General features: G+C 37.9%; 3 protein-coding genes across 4 annotated transcripts; all 3 read left to right on the top strand.

Annotated features, from left to right (window-relative positions):
* Nucleotides 1–1,667: 1,667 nt before the first annotated feature.
* Nucleotides 1,668–4,192, top strand: LOC114307684 (uncharacterized). Its single transcript, XM_028253081.2, has 2 exons — nucleotides 1,668–2,596; nucleotides 3,662–4,192. Exons 1-2 carry the CDS (start codon nucleotides 1,767–1,769, stop codon nucleotides 3,840–3,842), a joined length of 1,011 nt encoding a protein of 336 aa, XP_028108882.2. The 5' UTR covers nucleotides 1,668–1,766; the 3' UTR covers nucleotides 3,843–4,192.
* A 1,291-nt stretch (nucleotides 4,193–5,483) lies between these two features.
* On the top strand, nucleotides 5,484–10,329 carry RPK2 (receptor-like protein kinase 2). Of its 2 annotated transcripts, none has more exons than XM_028253079.2 (2): nucleotides 5,484–9,157; nucleotides 9,900–10,329. In XM_028253079.2, exon 1 carries the CDS (start codon nucleotides 5,708–5,710, stop codon nucleotides 9,107–9,109), a length of 3,402 nt encoding a protein of 1,133 aa, XP_028108880.2. In that variant the 5' UTR covers nucleotides 5,484–5,707; the 3' UTR covers nucleotides 9,110–9,157; nucleotides 9,900–10,329. The 2 variants fall into 2 exon arrangements, with proteins under 2 accessions (XP_028108880.2, XP_028108879.2); XM_028253078.2 differs by having other exon boundaries at nucleotides 9,888–10,329.
* On the top strand, nucleotides 9,496–15,100 carry LOC114299767 (uncharacterized). The gene is made up of 11 exons (XM_082924079.1): nucleotides 9,496–9,606; nucleotides 9,842–9,950; nucleotides 10,331–10,350; nucleotides 10,973–11,101; nucleotides 11,204–11,218; nucleotides 11,953–12,003; nucleotides 12,124–12,226; nucleotides 12,755–13,021; nucleotides 13,272–13,406; nucleotides 13,517–13,904; nucleotides 14,373–15,100. Exons 1-11 carry the CDS (start codon nucleotides 9,496–9,498, stop codon nucleotides 15,013–15,015), a joined length of 1,971 nt encoding a protein of 656 aa, XP_082780205.1. The 3' UTR covers nucleotides 15,016–15,100.
* Nucleotides 15,101–17,513: the final 2,413 nt, after the last annotated feature.

The following is a 17,513-nucleotide window of genomic DNA, read 5'->3' as shown; positions in this document are numbered from 1 at the left end:
TCATTAATGATGCAAAACCCTTGTACAAAAATCATTCAAATTAAATGATTACCAAAATCCCAATTTAAAATTGCAAATTTTATGCTGATTTATTGATTGGTCTTGAGATTACCAAGTGTGATGTCTAAGTTCGAGTTTTACGGTTGTGCTTGATGCTTTCTCTTCCCTATTACCCTCTTACCGATTGTGAAAAAGAAAAAAAAAATGGTCTTCAAATTGCATGAGATTTTGTTGCTTCATTGATCATCAAGCCATCAACAAATGGGTTAGAATTATTGAGTTCCATGGATGTTGATGTTTTTGTCCATCTCCTAAAAACTCTACATGTTCCAAATTCTTTGCACACCAACACACCGGTAATGCTACCATTTCAAATCAATAAACTTGTGGAAATTGATTATATGATATCACTAGCCTCAATATGTAGGGGCATCATCAACAAATGTTGTTAAATTAATGTTAGAACAATAGAAATCCATTTCTTTCTCATGGTTCCAGAACCTCTTCTCTTCTGTGCTATACCCTAAGGCTTCATTTGAATTCTAGAAGAATTTAGGGATGTGAATAAGTAACGCGTAAGAGGCCAAATGTGCCTTCATATAGTAAGTGTCTTAAGCCCATTTCTATTTTATTGTCACAATCTTTTCAAGACCAAAGCAAAGAAAAACTGTTTTTTTTTTTTTTGTTGATAAATATGCAAACTTTATTAGAAAAGTATCAAGATGATTCAAAGAATACAAAAATCAAGCCCCTAAAGAAAAAAATAAGATAGTAAATTCTCCACAAAATCTACAAAAGCCAAAACATTTGGATCAACCAACCCCGTAATCCAATTATATAACACCATAAGCAACCGTCCCTCCAACCAAGGAATTGAGTGTGACACCCCTTGGAAAACCTGCCTATTGCACTCCAACCAAAGAAGCCACATTAAATAATGAGAAGCTATCATCCATGCTTTCCGACGCCTCCGCCCAACCCTACTCCCAGCCCAACTTTGTAAAATAGCCGACACAGTGTCTGATTGTACCCATACCAAGCCAAAAGTAACAACAAGAAGCATCCACAACTTAGAAGCAACTGGGCAATGAATAAGCAAATGATTCATCGACTCGGCATCGCCATAACACAGATAACACCAATTTGCTATAATATGCCCATGCTGCCTTAAATTATCAATGGTCAGAATATGGTCTAAAATCGCCGTCCAAACAAAGAAAGCTGCCTTGGAAGGCGTGCCGGAGACCCACACATATTTCCAAGGGAAGAGATTCGTATCAATAGAAACAAGCGCACCATAGAATGAAGACATAGAAAATAGCCTTTTGGAACCAGGGCAAGAAAAACTGTTTTTGTCTATCTATCTATTTATTTAATCTGTAACTTGTGTGAGTTGAATTTTCGTTTAGGCATTTTTTGGGCTAAGTGTTAATCTAATCAGGTATTAGTGATCGGCTTTTGAGACATCTTTGAAATTAAAATCACTTCACAATTTCCTGTCTTTGGTGTAAGGTTCAAGATACATTATTTTGGGGCATTTATGTTCTTTATTTATGATACATGTTTACTGATATAAACATGACCACTATCAATCTTTATTATTCCATTTTTGTGGACTCTCTGTTTTCTTGTAAATGTAATGCTGTCTTTCTCCATCGTGCAGCACAATTGCTATTGTTGAGGTGGCATAGGTCCTAAAAACGGCCGAAATAACTAAACAAGCAGTGGATTCAGAACGTGGGACTGGAAGTAGTAAGCATTTGAAGATGACTAACGAGTCTTCTCCTAATGATGGCAAACCAATTGTTGAAGGACAAATGTCCCGCTCCTCCTCATCTTCATCTGCTTCATCTTTTGATCCTTTGATGGACTCAGACAGAGAAAAGGAAGATAGTCCTAGTTCGCCAAGTGCAAAAGTCGTCATATCACCTGAAGTTTCTGCTCAGACTCCAGAGTGGAGCATGGTAAGTGCGTCGCCAAAGGCTGAAGCGGGACCCTTGTCATCACCCGAGATTTCTCCAAAGCAATCCCCTCCTATACAAACAATGGGACGACCTGGCTCAGACTACGACCCAGAGAGAATTCCATCATCCATTTTCTCTAGCAAACCCACCACGCCTATGGAATGGAGTGTCGCTTCGAATGAGTCATTGTTTAGTATTCACATGGGGAACAACAGTTTCTCCAGAGATGCCATGTTTTTGAGCAAGTCTGGTGAACTACTCAAGCCCGATGAGTTGTGCAAAATTACATCTAGCACACAACCTATTACAGAGACCAAGTCCGGTGAATTGAACAATCCATCTAGCCTGGCCACGGTAAATGAAGTAACAGCTGACAATCAAAGAAAGAGTGATAGTACAAGCGACGAGTCTGGAGTAAAAGAAGTGGGAGATGGAACGCCAATGAAGGAAACATCAGAAGATCATAGCAAAGAAAGCACACCGCCTGCTGAGGGGTTTCATTTTTCAACGAGTGCTTCGAAAGCTTCAGATGGTAAAGAAATGCTTCCTCCCGATGGTGCACGTAATTCTGGGAGCACCGCTCGCCTTTCTGACGAGAGTGGCAATAGCAGTAGATCTTTCGCATTCCCAGTGTAAGTTGCTGATTCTTTATTGCACATCTATGTAGAAACAATTGTCTGTGAATCTCCTATGGTACGTTGCATGAATGACTACTTGAATGAATGCATTTCACACCTCATTTCATTGCTAAATCATCTATGCGATTATATAAAGCACACAACCCAGAACAGTTTTGAAACTTTATCATGCTTTTCTTTCCGTTTTTGTATACCAAGGATGCCTAAAATGTAAATTGAAATAACGGCTAACAGTTTTCAAATTCAACCCATCTTATTTATTTATCAAATAGCCAAAAAATTTAGATGCAAAATTGCAAACGCATCGTGTTTGCACCCATAGCTAGTGATTTAGGAACAAAGTAGGTGCAATATATATATTCATTAAAGTAAATGATGAATTTTCATTAAAGTAAATGATGAATTTTCATGGTTGATCATAGGCGTTGTGCTACATCATAATGTCTCCTAAACATTTTCTGTTATACATTCCTAACCTGCTGTTAGCTTGATCACTCATCACCAATTTGAATTTGGCCAAACTAACATGTGTCTGTTTACATTTAGCCATAAACTATGTTACATATTCAACAGTTTATTATTTAATATGATCTGACTGCTGATTAAGCAAAATTTATTTCCTTGGCATTATTCATGGTTGTTAGAATCGTATGATTCACGATTTGATTCATACGATTCAATATGAGTTTCAAGCAAAATGATCTGATTCGTGCAATTGAATTTTAAATAGAGTGAATCTTACGATTCTATTGTGATTAAGTAAGATTTGCTATGATTTAGTTCTATTTACATAATATATGAAACAGAGTCATTTTAGCAAAATTAAAAAAAGAAAAGATATCAAACTAGTTGTATTGATAAGCATGGTTTTATTTGTATACATGCATATATATACAACTTAGTTACAAAAAAAAAAAGAAAAAAATAAAAAATAAAAAGATTCACGGTTCAATTCGCAATTTGACAGCAATGGTATTATCTATCTTGCAGATGCATTAACACGTTGATTCTGAGTCAATACCTGAAGCATGGTGCTGACTTTATCTGTCTTCATTTCAGATTGACAGGTGGAAGTGTTGGAACTGGCTCGGCAAAGGGGGCTCCAGATATTTCACAGTCGAAGCCCCCTGAAGCACAGAAGCCAGAGCCACAAGGTGGTGAAGCAGTGACCCCAAAAGCCGAACCTCCTGCTCAAACAAGATGGTTCCCTTGCTTCTCTTGTTGCCCACTTTGTTGTTGAGACAAAAGCTTGTTCGTGTTTCATAAGAATCAACAATTGATCCCCCCATCACTCAAAACGCATGCCTGTGTTTGGAGACATGAAGTTGGGACTCCCGTTCATGGAAGGCTTATCACATTTCTTTAGGCATAGCGAGTCCTGTCTAATTGAGAAGTTTGTGACTAATTATTGTGTTTCTCTATCGGTGTTGGGGCACACAGCTTACTTCATGTGTTTGGATCACAAAAAGCAGTTGGACGATGAAAGAAAATTGCGTTCAACTGTGAATTTGATGTAGAAACTTGGACAGGTCACTTAGTGTAAATTTGCCTTGTTCGAGCTAATTTTATCAGTTGCTTGTTGATTCCTTTAGTTTGTAGTTGCGATTCTTAATTTTAATGGAGTTTTTAACAAGCACATAATATCAACTTTTTCTATGACAATTTTTTGAACCATTCACATCAACTTTTTCTCTTATTCTTCCAAAATTTGAAATCCTAACTAGCAAGCAAATTTTCACTGTTTGGCAACTTTAACACAAATACGTAGAGGATGTATCCTTAATTTTTTTTTTATATTTAATTTAAAATAATTAATACTTTATATGTATATTTTATATTTGTTATAATTATATGTACTCAAATAAAATTCAAATTGTTCAAGTTGTGAGAGTTCATATTCAATTTTTCAAGGAATTTAATTCAAATTGATAAATTTAAACTTAGTCCTTGTCTAAATATAAAATTATACAGTTTAAATCTTAAAAATTTATGAATTTATAATGTTAGACAAAATTAATAAATTTTATAATTTTTTCTTACTTTTTGACGTGGATCTTTCGCATTCCCAATATAAGTTGTTGCTTCTAATTTTTTCTTCTTTGGAGAGAACCCGATCATCAACTCCTCTCACTTTCTCCTTCTAGCACTACCATCTATGACCATCATTGATCACCGCCATCGCTGTTGTCGGCTATTGCCACTACACCACCATCGTGGGCCACCATGCCTGCCACTTTCCCACCACCATCGCCAGCCATCACAATTCCCCTCTCTGCTATTCCAATCCCCCTATCCATCTCTTAACAATGGTTTGTGATGGATTTGGTTTAGATCTGGTCCAATCTTCTCTCTCTTTATCCTTTTTTTCTCTTTGAGTTTTGTTTGAAGCAATGATGGCCGATGATATTTTAGGTGATGGCGAGGGTGATTAGGTCAATGAGTGAAGCTAAATCTACAAGATGGTAGTGTGTTTCATGGAGTTGGTTCAATGGTGGTAAAGGGGATTGGGGCTAGGGTTATAAGGGGAAAAAAAAAATGTAAGCCTTTCATAGTGATCAACGATGATGGTTCTAATACGTAGTAGTAGTGGGTAACGGTGGTTCTAAAAAGGTAAGTGAGAGATTTATTTGAGAGTAAATAATTGTAGTGATAACAATAGAGATAGACCGATGATGAATGGCCGATCACAAAAGTTATAGGACGGAAAAAATGTAAGGAAAGAGATGAAAAAAGAGTAATTTTTTCATTTTTGGCTAAAAAATTGGCATCTTTACAGTTAATTTTTAACATTTCATCAATTTTGCAATTATGGGAAAAAGGGCCATAGAAGGAAGAAAAAGAAAAATTCTACATATGAAGAAAAGAAAAATGAAATGAAAACAACACCACGTAACACGTTTTGTCAAAAGAACAACGGTTGAATGTCTCTCTCTCTCTCTCTGCTCTGTTCACAAAGGAAGAGTCTCTCAACTTTGGGTTAGGGTTAGGGTTAGGGTTTTGAACAAGAAAACCCACTCTTTTCTCTGCTATATTCAACTCGAAAGCGAAACGTGGTTTGAGGGGTTTTTCAATTGTTACTATTTTGACCCTTTTAGGGTTTCGGTGATGGGTCGTTGTTCGTCTGTGATCAATTGTTACCAGCTTCAGAAACCATTGAAATTGTTCGTTCTCTTCTGGGTCTTCGTTCTAGCTCACGAAGCCTTCGTTTTCGGCTCCGATTCGGAGAAATCGGCTCTATTGCAGTTCAAGAACTCAGTTTCAGACCCATCCGGAGTGCTCGCGAGTTGGGTTTCAAGTAATTCTGATCACTGTTCGTGGTTCGGTGTTACCTGCGATTCGAATTCTCGAGTTGTGGCTCTCAATATCACTGGTGGAGGTAATTCGATCTCTTCTTGTGCTAAATTTGCTCAATTTCCACTTTATGGGTTTGGTTTTAGGAGGAATTGTTTTGATAGTAATGTAAAATTAGTGGGTGTTCTTTCGCCGGAGGTTGCGAAGCTCACGGAACTTAGGGTTTTGTCACTTCCTTTCAATGAATTGAGTGGTGAAATTCCTAGTGAAATATGGGGTGTGGAAAAATTGGAAGTTCTCGATCTTGAAGGGAATTCGATTACTGGGTCTTTGCCATCTCATTTTGGGGGTTTGCGGAGTTTGAGGCTTCTCAATTTGGGGTTTAATGAGATTGTGGGAGAGATACCGAATTCGCTGTCAGTTTGTATGAGTTTACAAGTCTTGAATTTAGCTTGGAATCGAGTGAATGGAACTATCCCGGGGTTTATTGGCGGGTTTAGAGATTTGAGGGGGCTTTACTTGTCTTTTAATCAACTTAGTGGATCGGTTCCAAATGAGATTGGTGACAATTGTGGGAAACTCGAGCATTTGGAGCTTGCTGGTAATTTCTTGATTGGAGGTATCCCTAGTAGTTTGGGGAATTGTACAGGATTGCGTTCACTTGTCTTGTATTCCAATTTGTTTCAAGAGATTATTCCAGTTGAACTTGGCCGGCTCACTAAGCTTGAAGTGTTGGATGTGTCAAGGAACAGCCTCAGTGGTCCAATACCTCCTGAGCTCGGAAATTGTTTTGAATTATCTGTCCTTGTGTTTTCAAATTTGTTCAATCCTCTTCCAAACATTAATTATTCAGAAGGTGATTCCTCATTAGGGCCATCTAGTCCGATTAGCGATGAACTCAATTTCTTCGAAGGTGCAATTCCCACAGAAATTGTGACACTTCCGAAGCTGAAGGTGATATGGGCACCAAGGGTGTTTTTGCAGGGAAGTTTACCCAATAGTTGGGGTGCTTGTGACAATTTAGAGATGGTGAACTTGAACCAGAATCTTTTCACTGGGGCAATCTCCGAGGGTTTTAGTGGCTGCAAAAAACTTCAATTTCTTGATTTGAGCTCGAATAGGCTTACAGGGGAGGTCTCTGGGGAACTTCTCCTACCTTGTATGACTCTGTTTGATGTCAGTGGAAATCACCTCTCGGGTTCAATTCCTAGTTTCAATGACACGTCTTGCTCCCATATGCCATCTTTGAGTGGATATCCTTTTGAGCCAGACGATTTCTCATCTGCATATCTGTCATTTTTTGGCAATAGAACTCGGGCTGAAATTCCATTTATTGGAGATGTTGGTGGTCTTGCAGTGCTTCATAATTTCGGTGATAACAACTTTACTGGTGCTTTGCAGTCAATGCTGATTGGACCTGAGAGATTAGCAGATTCGACTGTTTATGCATTTCTTGCTGGTGAAAACAAGCTTACTGGACCATTTCCTGGAGATCTGTTTGAGAAGTGCAACGGATTGAATGCAGTGATTGTTAATGTCAGCAACAACAGAATATCTGGTAAAATTCCAGCAGACATCGGTTCAATGTGCAGATCTCTTAAAGTTTTGGATGCCTCTGGGAATCAAATTTCTGGGACTATACCTCCTAGTTTTGGGGATTTGGTGTCTCTTGTTGCCCTTAATTTGAGTTGGAACCTGTTGCAAGGTCCAATCCCAAACAGCCTGGGCCAGCTAAGGGGTCTTAAGTTTGTTTCTCTGGCTGGTAATAATTTGACTGGATCCATCCCTACAAGCTTGGGCCAGTTGCATTCTGTAGAAGTGCTTGAACTTTCTTCAAATTATCTCTCTGGTGGGATTCCAAAAGACATTGTGAATTTGAGGAACCTGACTGTTCTTTTGCTCAACAACAATAAACTCTCAGGGCAGATTCCCTCTAGTTTGGCAAATGTGTCAACACTCTCAGCATTCAATGTGTCGTTCAATAATTTATCTGGGCCACTACCATTGAGTGGTAATTTGATGAAATGCAGGAATGTCCAAGGAAACCCTTTTCTACGATCTTGCCGTATGTTCTCCTTAACGGTTCCATCTCCACAGGGTGGAACTAGGGATTTGCAAAATTATGTTGCTTATCCAACAATGAGCCCACCCCAGGGAAGTGGGAGTAGTAGTTTAAATCCCATTGAGATCGCATCAATAACTTCAGCATCCGCAATTGTGTCGGTCCTCCTTGCACTTCTTGTCCTCTTCTTTTACACTAGAAAGTGGAAACCGAGGTCCCAAACTGGTGGGTTGGCAAGAAAAGAAGTTACAATCTTCACTGATATCAGAGTTCCACTGACTTTTGAGGATATTGTGCGGGCCACAGGTAGTTTCAATGCGAGCAATTGCATAGGCAGTGGAGGTTTCGGTACAACCTACAAAGCTGAGATTTCTCCTGGAGTTTTAGTGGCAATAAAGCGGCTTGCAGTTGGACGGTTCCAAGGGGTTCAACAATTTGATGCAGAACTGAAAACCCTAGGGAGGCTCCAGCATCCGAATCTTGTGACCTTAATAGGTTATCACGCGAGCGAGACAGAGATGTTTCTCATATATAATTATTTGCCAGGTGGTAATTTGGAAAAGTTCATCCAAGAAAGGTCCACGAGGGTGGTGGATTGGAGGGTACTTCACAAAATTGCTTTGGACATAGCACGGGCACTAGCCTATCTACACGATCAGTGTGTGCCACGTGTCCTTCATCGTGATGTCAAGCCTAGTAATATCTTGTTGGATGATGATTACAACGCATATTTATCCGACTTTGGATTGGCCAGGCTTCTGGGTACTTCTGAAACCCATGCCACTACAGGCGTGGCCGGAACTTTTGGTTATGTTGCTCCAGAATACGCAATGACTTGCCGTGTTTCTGACAAGGCCGATGTTTATAGCTATGGGGTCGTGCTGCTTGAGTTAATATCGGACAAGAAAGCCCTCGATCCGTCATTTTCTTCGTTTGGTAATGGTTTCAATATTGTCACGTGGGCATGCATGCTCCTGCGACAGGGGCGTGCCAAGGAGTTCTTCACTGCAGGGTTGTGGGATGTGGGCCCCCATGATGATTTGATCGATGTTTTGCACTTGGCGGTCGTGTGTACTGTTGATTCTCTCTCGACCAGGCCTACGATGAAGCAAGCTGTACGACGGCTGAAGCAACTTCAACCCCCATCATGTTAGGCATCAGCTGATTGACATAGCATGTGATAGAGAGTAAAAAGGCCAATTGTAAGTCGCACTTTTTTTTTTGTTTTTTGTTTTCCTGAGAATATAGTGCTCTTTGTTCATTCTAGGTTGCCCTTAGATTTCAGTTATGAATTGTAGTTATTTCACTTGTAAATTGTATTATAGGTTTGTCTTGCCCCCCATTTTTCTTTGTTAATGATAAGTGGCTTAGTCATGAATCTGCAGAAGAATGCAGGTATTTTTCCTGCACGTTGTACACGTGTAATCTCATTTCTATTCTTGTCTTAATAAAATTGAAAAAATAGAAATGTTTCCAGAAGATTCTTGCTGATAGCTTTTTTTGAATCAGTTCTTGGTCATACTAGGAGTGAATTTTGTACATGAATGCATATTATCTGGAATATACCGATGAAGATTTTCTTAAATCAGATATTGAACTTGGTGGAAGAATAACTTCTCTTGCATTGCATATGCTACTGGAACCTATGATAGTAATTGCCCAGTCCATAGAAAGAGGAAAACTTTTTTTTAACACTTGAAGAGAGAGACCTTCCATGGCATACACATACTATCCTCTCACCTCTTCTTCCTTCCCATACCTGTAGGGGAAACCTTCTATTCTTTTTCCATTTGGCCTAACTCCGCTTGCACTTACGCAAGGCATATCTATCACCGTGTTCTTGATGATTTCATTTGCTTCTCTATTCTTATCTGTTTCTTTCGCAGATGTGCTGCATTGCAGCTCTCATGAAATTATCTGATTTCTGGGCAGTGGTTGTTCCAGGGGGTCACTACTGTTTTTTAATCATTATGTTCAGGCAGAGATTGGACGATGGTAGGGCTTGTAGCTTCAGTGCATCCATCCGTTCCTGCAATGCGAGCCGGAAACATGACTAGAAGAGAATTAAAAGAATTGCTAATCGTCTAGATTATACGGAACATGTATATCCTTTCTTACACATAGATGGACTGGTGTTACTGCATGACAAATTGTCAGCAAGACATAGTTGTATATGGTGATGAGAAAAATAACAGAGGATCACTGCAGAACAATTGTTGCACACTCCCACTTTGACCTGAGAGCAGCATTTTTGTTGCAAATTATCCTTTTTTTTTTCCGTCCTTTTTTCCTTTTTCAAATTCTTCACCAAATTTGGATGCAAACACAGTTTTAAATCTTTTTTAATTTATATGGATTTATTGTTTGCTTGTCAGTTGATGGGATAAGAGGTTTTGTATTTTCGCCCAATAGCTCTTGGTAATATATTTATAGAGTATTGTGGTGTTTGGTGCAGCATATAAGGAATACTAGAGTTTTTTTTTTTTTTTAAAAAAAAAAAAAAATCTCAGTTAGAGTGATTGGTGTAATTTTTTTATTATAATTTATTAGGTGAAAATAATTTAAATAAGCTAAAAAAATTAGGGGAATCTTTTATGTCAAAATTATGTCAAAATTTTTTACTCTTCTGTAGTATCTTGTATAGGTGAATCTTTTTTCTTTTTTTTTTCTTGTGAAAAATTCCAAAATAAATTTAAAATACCAAAATATAAGTCAAAAAGTTCATTTTTGTTTATTTTTGTCTTTTTTGAAGATTTTAAAATTATTTATAAAAAAAAATTTGGTTCATCTTGTGGAAAAAAAAAATGAGATTTTTATTGATAAATCCATTCTAGAGTTGTTATAACCCATTAGGTCCACTAAAGAATATTATAACCTAATTAGTCCCATAAATTTTTCTGGATATTCCATAAGGTCCATTTTTCTAATTTAATATAATTTGTTGGACTATTTTGCCCCTATATATATATACGTACAGTGTTAATACGTAAAAGGTGCCTGTTTCTTCGTTCATGCAGTTTGGCAGTTTCTATTTTACGCTTTTCATCATCAATCCAATTCCGAGAGATACGTTTATGTTTTGCATGCTCGTTGCAAGGATTGGTTGTGCCAGGGTTTCGTCCTTGCTGTTGGAGTCTGGTTCTGTGGTTTGCGTGTGAAGACGACGAAGAGGAGTGTGTTCGGTTGTTACATTTGCCGGATTATAACTAGTTCAAATCAGTTTTTTTCAACTTTCTGTACGATTGTAGGATTGGATGATCAAGGTTAGTATCAATTTGGTTATGAATACATGTTCAGTTTATGGTTTCGTTCGTATAATGGATCAGATGCTCTGTTTTTGGATTTATATGGATTGAATGCTCTGTTTTTTTAATTATATGCATTTTACGTGGTTATGTGGAGGGGAGTTCATTCGTATTATGTGAAGATTGTGTAGTTCTCATTTGACTTCGATGCATGCGTAATGAGGCTCTGTGTGGATGATTTGATTATCAGTATATATATCAATGTCAATCTGCACATTTTGTGAATATGGAATATGTGAAGAATGTGGATATTCTCATTTTAAATTGATGTTTGCTTAATGAGGCTCTGTGAAGATTGTTAATAATTATGTGAAGATTGTTAATGTTCTCATTTTACTTTGATGCTTGCTTAATGTTAACATCTTGTTAATATCAATGTGAATGTTTACATCCTCATAAACTGATGTGAATGTTTACATCCTCATAAACTGATGTGAATGTTCACATCATTATACACTGATGTGAATGTTCACATCATTATATTATGTGAAGATTGTTGTTGTTGTCATTGGACTTTGATGTTTGCTTAATGTTGACATCTTGTTAATAGTAATGTGAATGTTCACATCTTCATATTGTGAATTATGGATTTAGCAGTTGAAATGTACACGTAGTCATCTATTTTTTGCACAATGTGAATTTTCATATTGATTTTCATTACTGTTCATTGTTGTGTTTTTGTGTTTTTACAGGAGATGGATACCTTTATGCTATTAGTGTGTACATATGGTTGTAGTACAACTGTAATAAATGTTGCCCGCGCAATGTGTTATTCTCGTTTGGTGGAGTGTTTGTGTGAGAAATGGGATGAGTTGTCTGCTGGTTCTATTTCATTGTTCTGTAAACTACCTGGGATTAATAAGTGTCATTTGGACAATGAGGAAGAATTTCAGAACATGGTACTGCTTGCTAAATCAATGGGGGTACAACATGTAGAAGTTGTGGTTGAGTTGAAGGGTGATATTGGTCAGTCAAGTAGTTTGGGATTGCTGCGTGTGGGGGTTGAGGATGAAATTGATGCACTACGGAGATTTTGCCACCATAAGGAGAAGGTGTTGTTGTCAGCCCCTTGGGCAAATGGTATTACGCATGTAGGACAACGGTTTGTTGGAGGTGCACAAGAATTTCGTGATGTTTTATGTAAGTATGCGATCCAATGTGGGTTTAAGTTCACATACGTGAAGAACGAGACAACAAGAGTTACGGCTGTGTGTGCGATGCGGGAGGAGAGGGGGTGCTTGTGGGCTATACATTGTAGAGCACAACGAGCAAATGATTTTTTCTACATCAAGAGGTTTAGTGATGTGCATACTTGTGGTACGGATGTTCGAACATCGAAGAATCCGCGAGTTAGTTCGGATTTGGTGTCGAGTACCATATCTGAAATTGTGAGGGACAAGCCGTTGACTCGGCCGTGTGAAGTGGTGACTATTTTGAAGAGGGATTATGGGCTAGATGTGAGTTACCATGTCGTATGGTTGGGTGTGGAGAAAGCAAAGGCTGGTATCCATGGAGATCACTCGTTATCATTTGACCAGTTGCGGTGGTATTCGGATGCTGTGATGCGGTACAATCTGGGGAGTTATGTCAATATTGACTATGATGCGAGTAGTCAACAGTTTTGTCGCTTCTTTGTGTCATTCGCTGCGTGTATTTATGGGTTCAATGCTTGTCGGCCTTTATTATTCCTGGATGGAACATTCCTCAAAGGAAAGTACAAAGGTCAGCTACTTGCGGCAACGGCGAAAGACGGGAACAATGGTTAGAAGTTTTTTTTACCTGTCTATTCATGTCAATATTCGCTCTGAGCAGCGTAGTCTGGACGAAAGAGTGATTGCTAAATTATAAGTAATGTGAACATTCACATCAGTGACATTAGTATGCACTGATGTGAATGTTCACATCTTTGTATGCTACTGACAGAAATGTTAACATCAGACTGATGTGAATGTTCACATCAGACTTATTACAGACTTATGTGAATGTTGACATCAGTGTATACTAATGTTAGTTGATCTATTAATGAACAGTACTGTGAATGTTAACATTTTCAGTGACTCAACAAGCAACAATGAATTATTAATGGTCGTTAATGTGAATGTTCACATCGTTGATGTTTACGAACCTGAATCCGAAAATAGAAATAGTAAAGAGGGCAATGTACATATGAACATTCACATGACCTGTTTCGTTTATACTATTTTTCTATTCACTTTGGAATATTGTGAACAGTAGTGTATTGGTGTTGTGTTGTAGGTCTGTTTCCTGTTGCATTTGCAATTGTTGATTCAGAGACCACGGCTAATTGGTCGTGGTTCTTGCATGAACTTGGGAAGGTTGTTGATGGGAAGCGCCATATTACTTTTATTTTGGATCATAATCTTGGTCTGTTAGAAGCTATGCCAAAGGTGTTCCCATCGGCTCATCACGGTTATTGCTTACAATACTTGAAGAGCAATTTAAGAGACCGGATGAAAGGAATTGATAATGGATACCTAGTAAGGAGTTTGGGTGACTGTGCCTACGAGCCAACTGTGGTAGGGTTCCATGAAAAGCTTGCAAAATTAAAAGAGGAGGGTAAACAACGAGCTCATAATTTTTTCAAGGACTTAGCACCTGAGCACTGGGCAAATTCATACTTCAGGTAATAACAGTTTCCTAAGGTGTTCCATTTTTGAAGTTTAGAATGGTAGTGATGTGAATTTTCAGTTTATAATGGTGACAATCTTCGAATTGTGTTTCATCTTCAATGTAAATGATGTGAATGTTCACATCTGCTAATGATGACTGATGTCATGTTCACATCTGCTAATTTGTCAAATAGTCATGCAATGTATTACAGATTTGAATGTTGACACGTGTCATATTTTGTTATTGTTGTTAACATTCACATCTGTCTATCATTTAAGTTGACAACGTAATAACCATGTAATGTGAACATTCACATTATTAAAACCTGGTAGCAGATGTGAACATTCACATTATTATACCCTGATGTGAATGTTCACATCAGTGTATACTAATGGCAGTACTGTGAACGTTCACATCTGTCAACATTAATGGTCGGCCTGTTAAATTCCGTATTGTACAATGTTTGTGATATACTGTGCAGGGGCATGCGTTATGGGGAGATGACATCCAATGCGGCGGAGTCATTTAATAACTGGATTAAAGAAGCACGTAATCTTCCTATCACTCAAATGGTGGACAAAATTCGTACTCAGTTGATGCGGCAAATGTCTGCACGGCGTGACCAAGCAAACAAATGGAATGAGATTATTTGTCCGACATTCGAAACAAGGCTTATGGATTCGTTCAATGACAGCAAGTCTTGGCAAGTTAGCAAAGCCAACGAGGATGTGTTTGAAGTTCATTCGATACCATCGGTTACAGTTGATGCTGCGAGGCGTACATGTTCATGTTTCAAATGGCAAATCAACGGATTCCCGTGTGACCATGCTGTTATTGCCATTCAAAAGAGCCGCTACAATCTCAATGATTGTGTAGAACATTACTTTCATGTAGAGACATATCGTGCAGCCTATTCGGGAGCCATATTCCCTATACCATCGGTGGAGAAGCCGCCTTTTGATCCCACGGACTTTACTATATACCCGCCTACCGTGAAAAGACCACCCGGAAGGCCGAAGAAGAATAGGATCCCATCAAGGGGTGAGAAACTGAAGCAAATAAGGTGCGGGAGATGTGATAAGTTGGGGAGCCATAATCGAAAATCATGCACGGAGCCGATATAAGATGTACCTTTTTTCATTTCAACATTGTATTTTACATTGGATTCTTATATTCATTTTTGAAATAAGATTGTGTTGTGTTGGGAAACATTGGGTTGCAATAAGATTACGTTGCGTTGGCAAACATAATAATGCATTAGTGTTTGATTTGTGTTTTATTTTTACTTTTTTAAGGTACCAATCTGACATTTATGTTGGGTGTGCTTTGGATGAATGCATGCTGTTAACATTCACATTATGTGAATGTTCACATTGTTCAACTTTCAAACATTTCTGTGGTGGGAATGTTCACATTGTTGTTACTGTTAAAAGCAATGTTTACATCAATGTAACCATTCGCATCATCAACTCATAAGATGTGAATATTCATGACATAATTGTTGCCATTCGCATAATCAGAAGTTATGATGTGAATATTCACATCATCAAATTGTTAGATGTGAATATTGACTTGTGTTAAGAAATATCATAATCACACCTGTCATATTGTGTTACATGAACACTTTAAGCAATATTCACATCCATGTAGTATGGTTTAAAATAGAAGAAAGTGTACGATCATTCTGTGATGTGAACATTGACATCATGTCATGTGTATCCAAACAGAAAAAAAGAAAATACAATCTCAATGTACACGACCAACGCAAAATATGCCTGAAAATGCATATACATATATTGACTGAAAAGTATCTGTACAAGAAGTGATATAGACTTCATTTACAATTAAGCTAGTGAAACTAAAGTGTCTTAAATGTGGATAACAGATTTGGGTAACAGTGATAGGTGGACACCCCCCACCTATAGGTTTTCACATTGCACTGTCTTTCTGTGGTTCAGAAAAATGTGTACTAATGAGTCTCTTATTTGACACCATTCAAAGCGATCTAGGCTGGCAACAATGTCTTCACGATATACATGCGCCCTCATGATGTAACAAACTGCAGGCCCACAATCCACCCTAAAAATGCAAACTTCTTGTTAGATTTTGAAATTAAGGTGGGTAAAGGTTGTGGAACATGTGTAGAAATCGATTTTAGACTTACGAATTTGATGCTTGCTGGGGACAGATGTCCACTGATATGATTGTTTTCGAAGTATTTTGGCTTGATAAATTGGTCCATAATGGTGATGACGGTCCAATGTTGTGCACCAAAGTTATGATGTAGTCCCTCTGCCAACAATGAAATTTCATATTAGGCACCAACCAACATAGGGCATACGTCCAAGTTCAAATATTACACATCACAACAAGTATTATTTTTGTCAGCCACTTACCAGTATTTGTGCTTTGTCAATATGTGGGTCATGTATGCCTTCTCTTGGGCGGAGTGAGTTATAATGCCTCCATACATTCTCTTTCACGTCGTACACAACAATTGTCCAGTGAAAGTTGTCGTGTATTGGGAAGATTAAGAATCTCTGGCCTTGATACTCCTTGATGTGTACATCAATTAGTTTATTCCTCTTGTGGGGGGGGTACTGTTCAATGATTTTCTGCACACAAAGGGCATACAATGATGTACTAAGTATTTATATCGATGTTTGGTGTTAATGATTTGAATGTTCATCTGCTAATGGTGGGTGATGTTACTGATGTGAATGTTCACATCTGTTAGTGTGAGTAATGCTACTGATGTGAATGTTCACATCTGTTAATGTCAGTGATATTACTGGTGTGAATGTTCCCATTTGGTAATAGTGGGTGATGCTACTGATGTGAATGTTCACATCTGTTAGTGTGAGTAATGCTACTGATGTGAATGTTCACATCTGTTAGTGTGAGTAATGCTACTGATGTGAATGTTCACATCTGTTAATGTCAGTGATATTACTGGTGTGAATGTTCCCATTTGGTAATAGTGGGTGATGTTACTGATGTGAATGTTCACATCTGTTAGTGTGAGTAATGCTACTGATGTGAATGTTCACATCTGTTAGTGTGAGTAATGCTACTGATGTGAATGTTCATATCTGTTAATGTCAGTGCTATTACTGATGTGAATGTTCCCATTTGCTAATGGTGGGTGATGTTACTGATGTGAATGTTCACATCTGTTAATGTGAGTAAATACTGCTGATGTGAATGTTCACATCTGTTAATGTGAGTAATACTGGTGATGTGAATGTTCACATCTGTTACTATGAGTTATATTACTGATGTGAATGTTCACATGTGTGTATCATTTAAGTTAATCAACATAATAAGCATATAATATTCAATGCAAATGATGTGAATGTTCACATCTGTCAATGTGAATCTTCTCAAAGGTCATTTTATGTTTTTGTTAACATTCACATCTGCCTATTACTTAAATTAACAATGTAAGCATGTAATGCTGAGAATAACATCCACATGTATTGAAACATAATCAAAATTAAAGTCTAGTGGTTACCAAACATGTGCTTGTAAAGATGAATGATGAATCTTCCAAACTTGGGTTGACTAGCCCTTGTAGTTCAAGTAGAATTTCACCATAAGCATCTATCACCTGCAGAACCGG

This window comes from Camellia sinensis, chromosome 4 (genome assembly GCF_055761805.1).
Source record: "Camellia sinensis isolate YWXY chromosome 4, ASM5576180v1, whole genome shotgun sequence".
NCBI classification, from domain to species: Eukaryota; Viridiplantae; Streptophyta; class Magnoliopsida; order Ericales; family Theaceae; genus Camellia; species Camellia sinensis.
Note: the sequence above shows the minus strand (reverse complement) of the source record. Positions and strands in the feature narration are given on the sequence as shown.

Bases quoted from the DNA above. Each gene is read 5' to 3' on its own strand.
- LOC114307684 (XM_028253081.2), top strand. From the start codon at position 1,767: ATGACTAACGAGTCTTCTCCTAATGATGGCAAACCAATTGTTGAAGGA. The intron at 2,597-3,661 runs GTAAGTTGCTGA...TCTTCATTTCAG, and splicing joins AGATCTTTCGCATTCCCAGT to ATTGACAGGTGGAAGTGTTG.
- LOC114299767 (XM_082924079.1), top strand. From the start codon at position 9,496: ATGAATGCATATTATCTGGAATATACCGATGAAGATTTTCTTAAATCA. The intron at 10,351-10,972 runs GTATTTTCGCCC...TCGTTCATGCAG, and splicing joins TTGATGGGATAAGAGGTTTT to TTTGGCAGTTTCTATTTTAC. The intron at 12,227-12,754 runs GTCAGTCAAGTA...GTGTGGAGAAAG, and splicing joins TGAGTTGAAGGGTGATATTG to CAAAGGCTGGTATCCATGGA.
- RPK2 (XM_028253079.2), top strand. From the start codon at position 5,708: ATGGGTCGTTGTTCGTCTGTGATCAATTGTTACCAGCTTCAGAAACCA.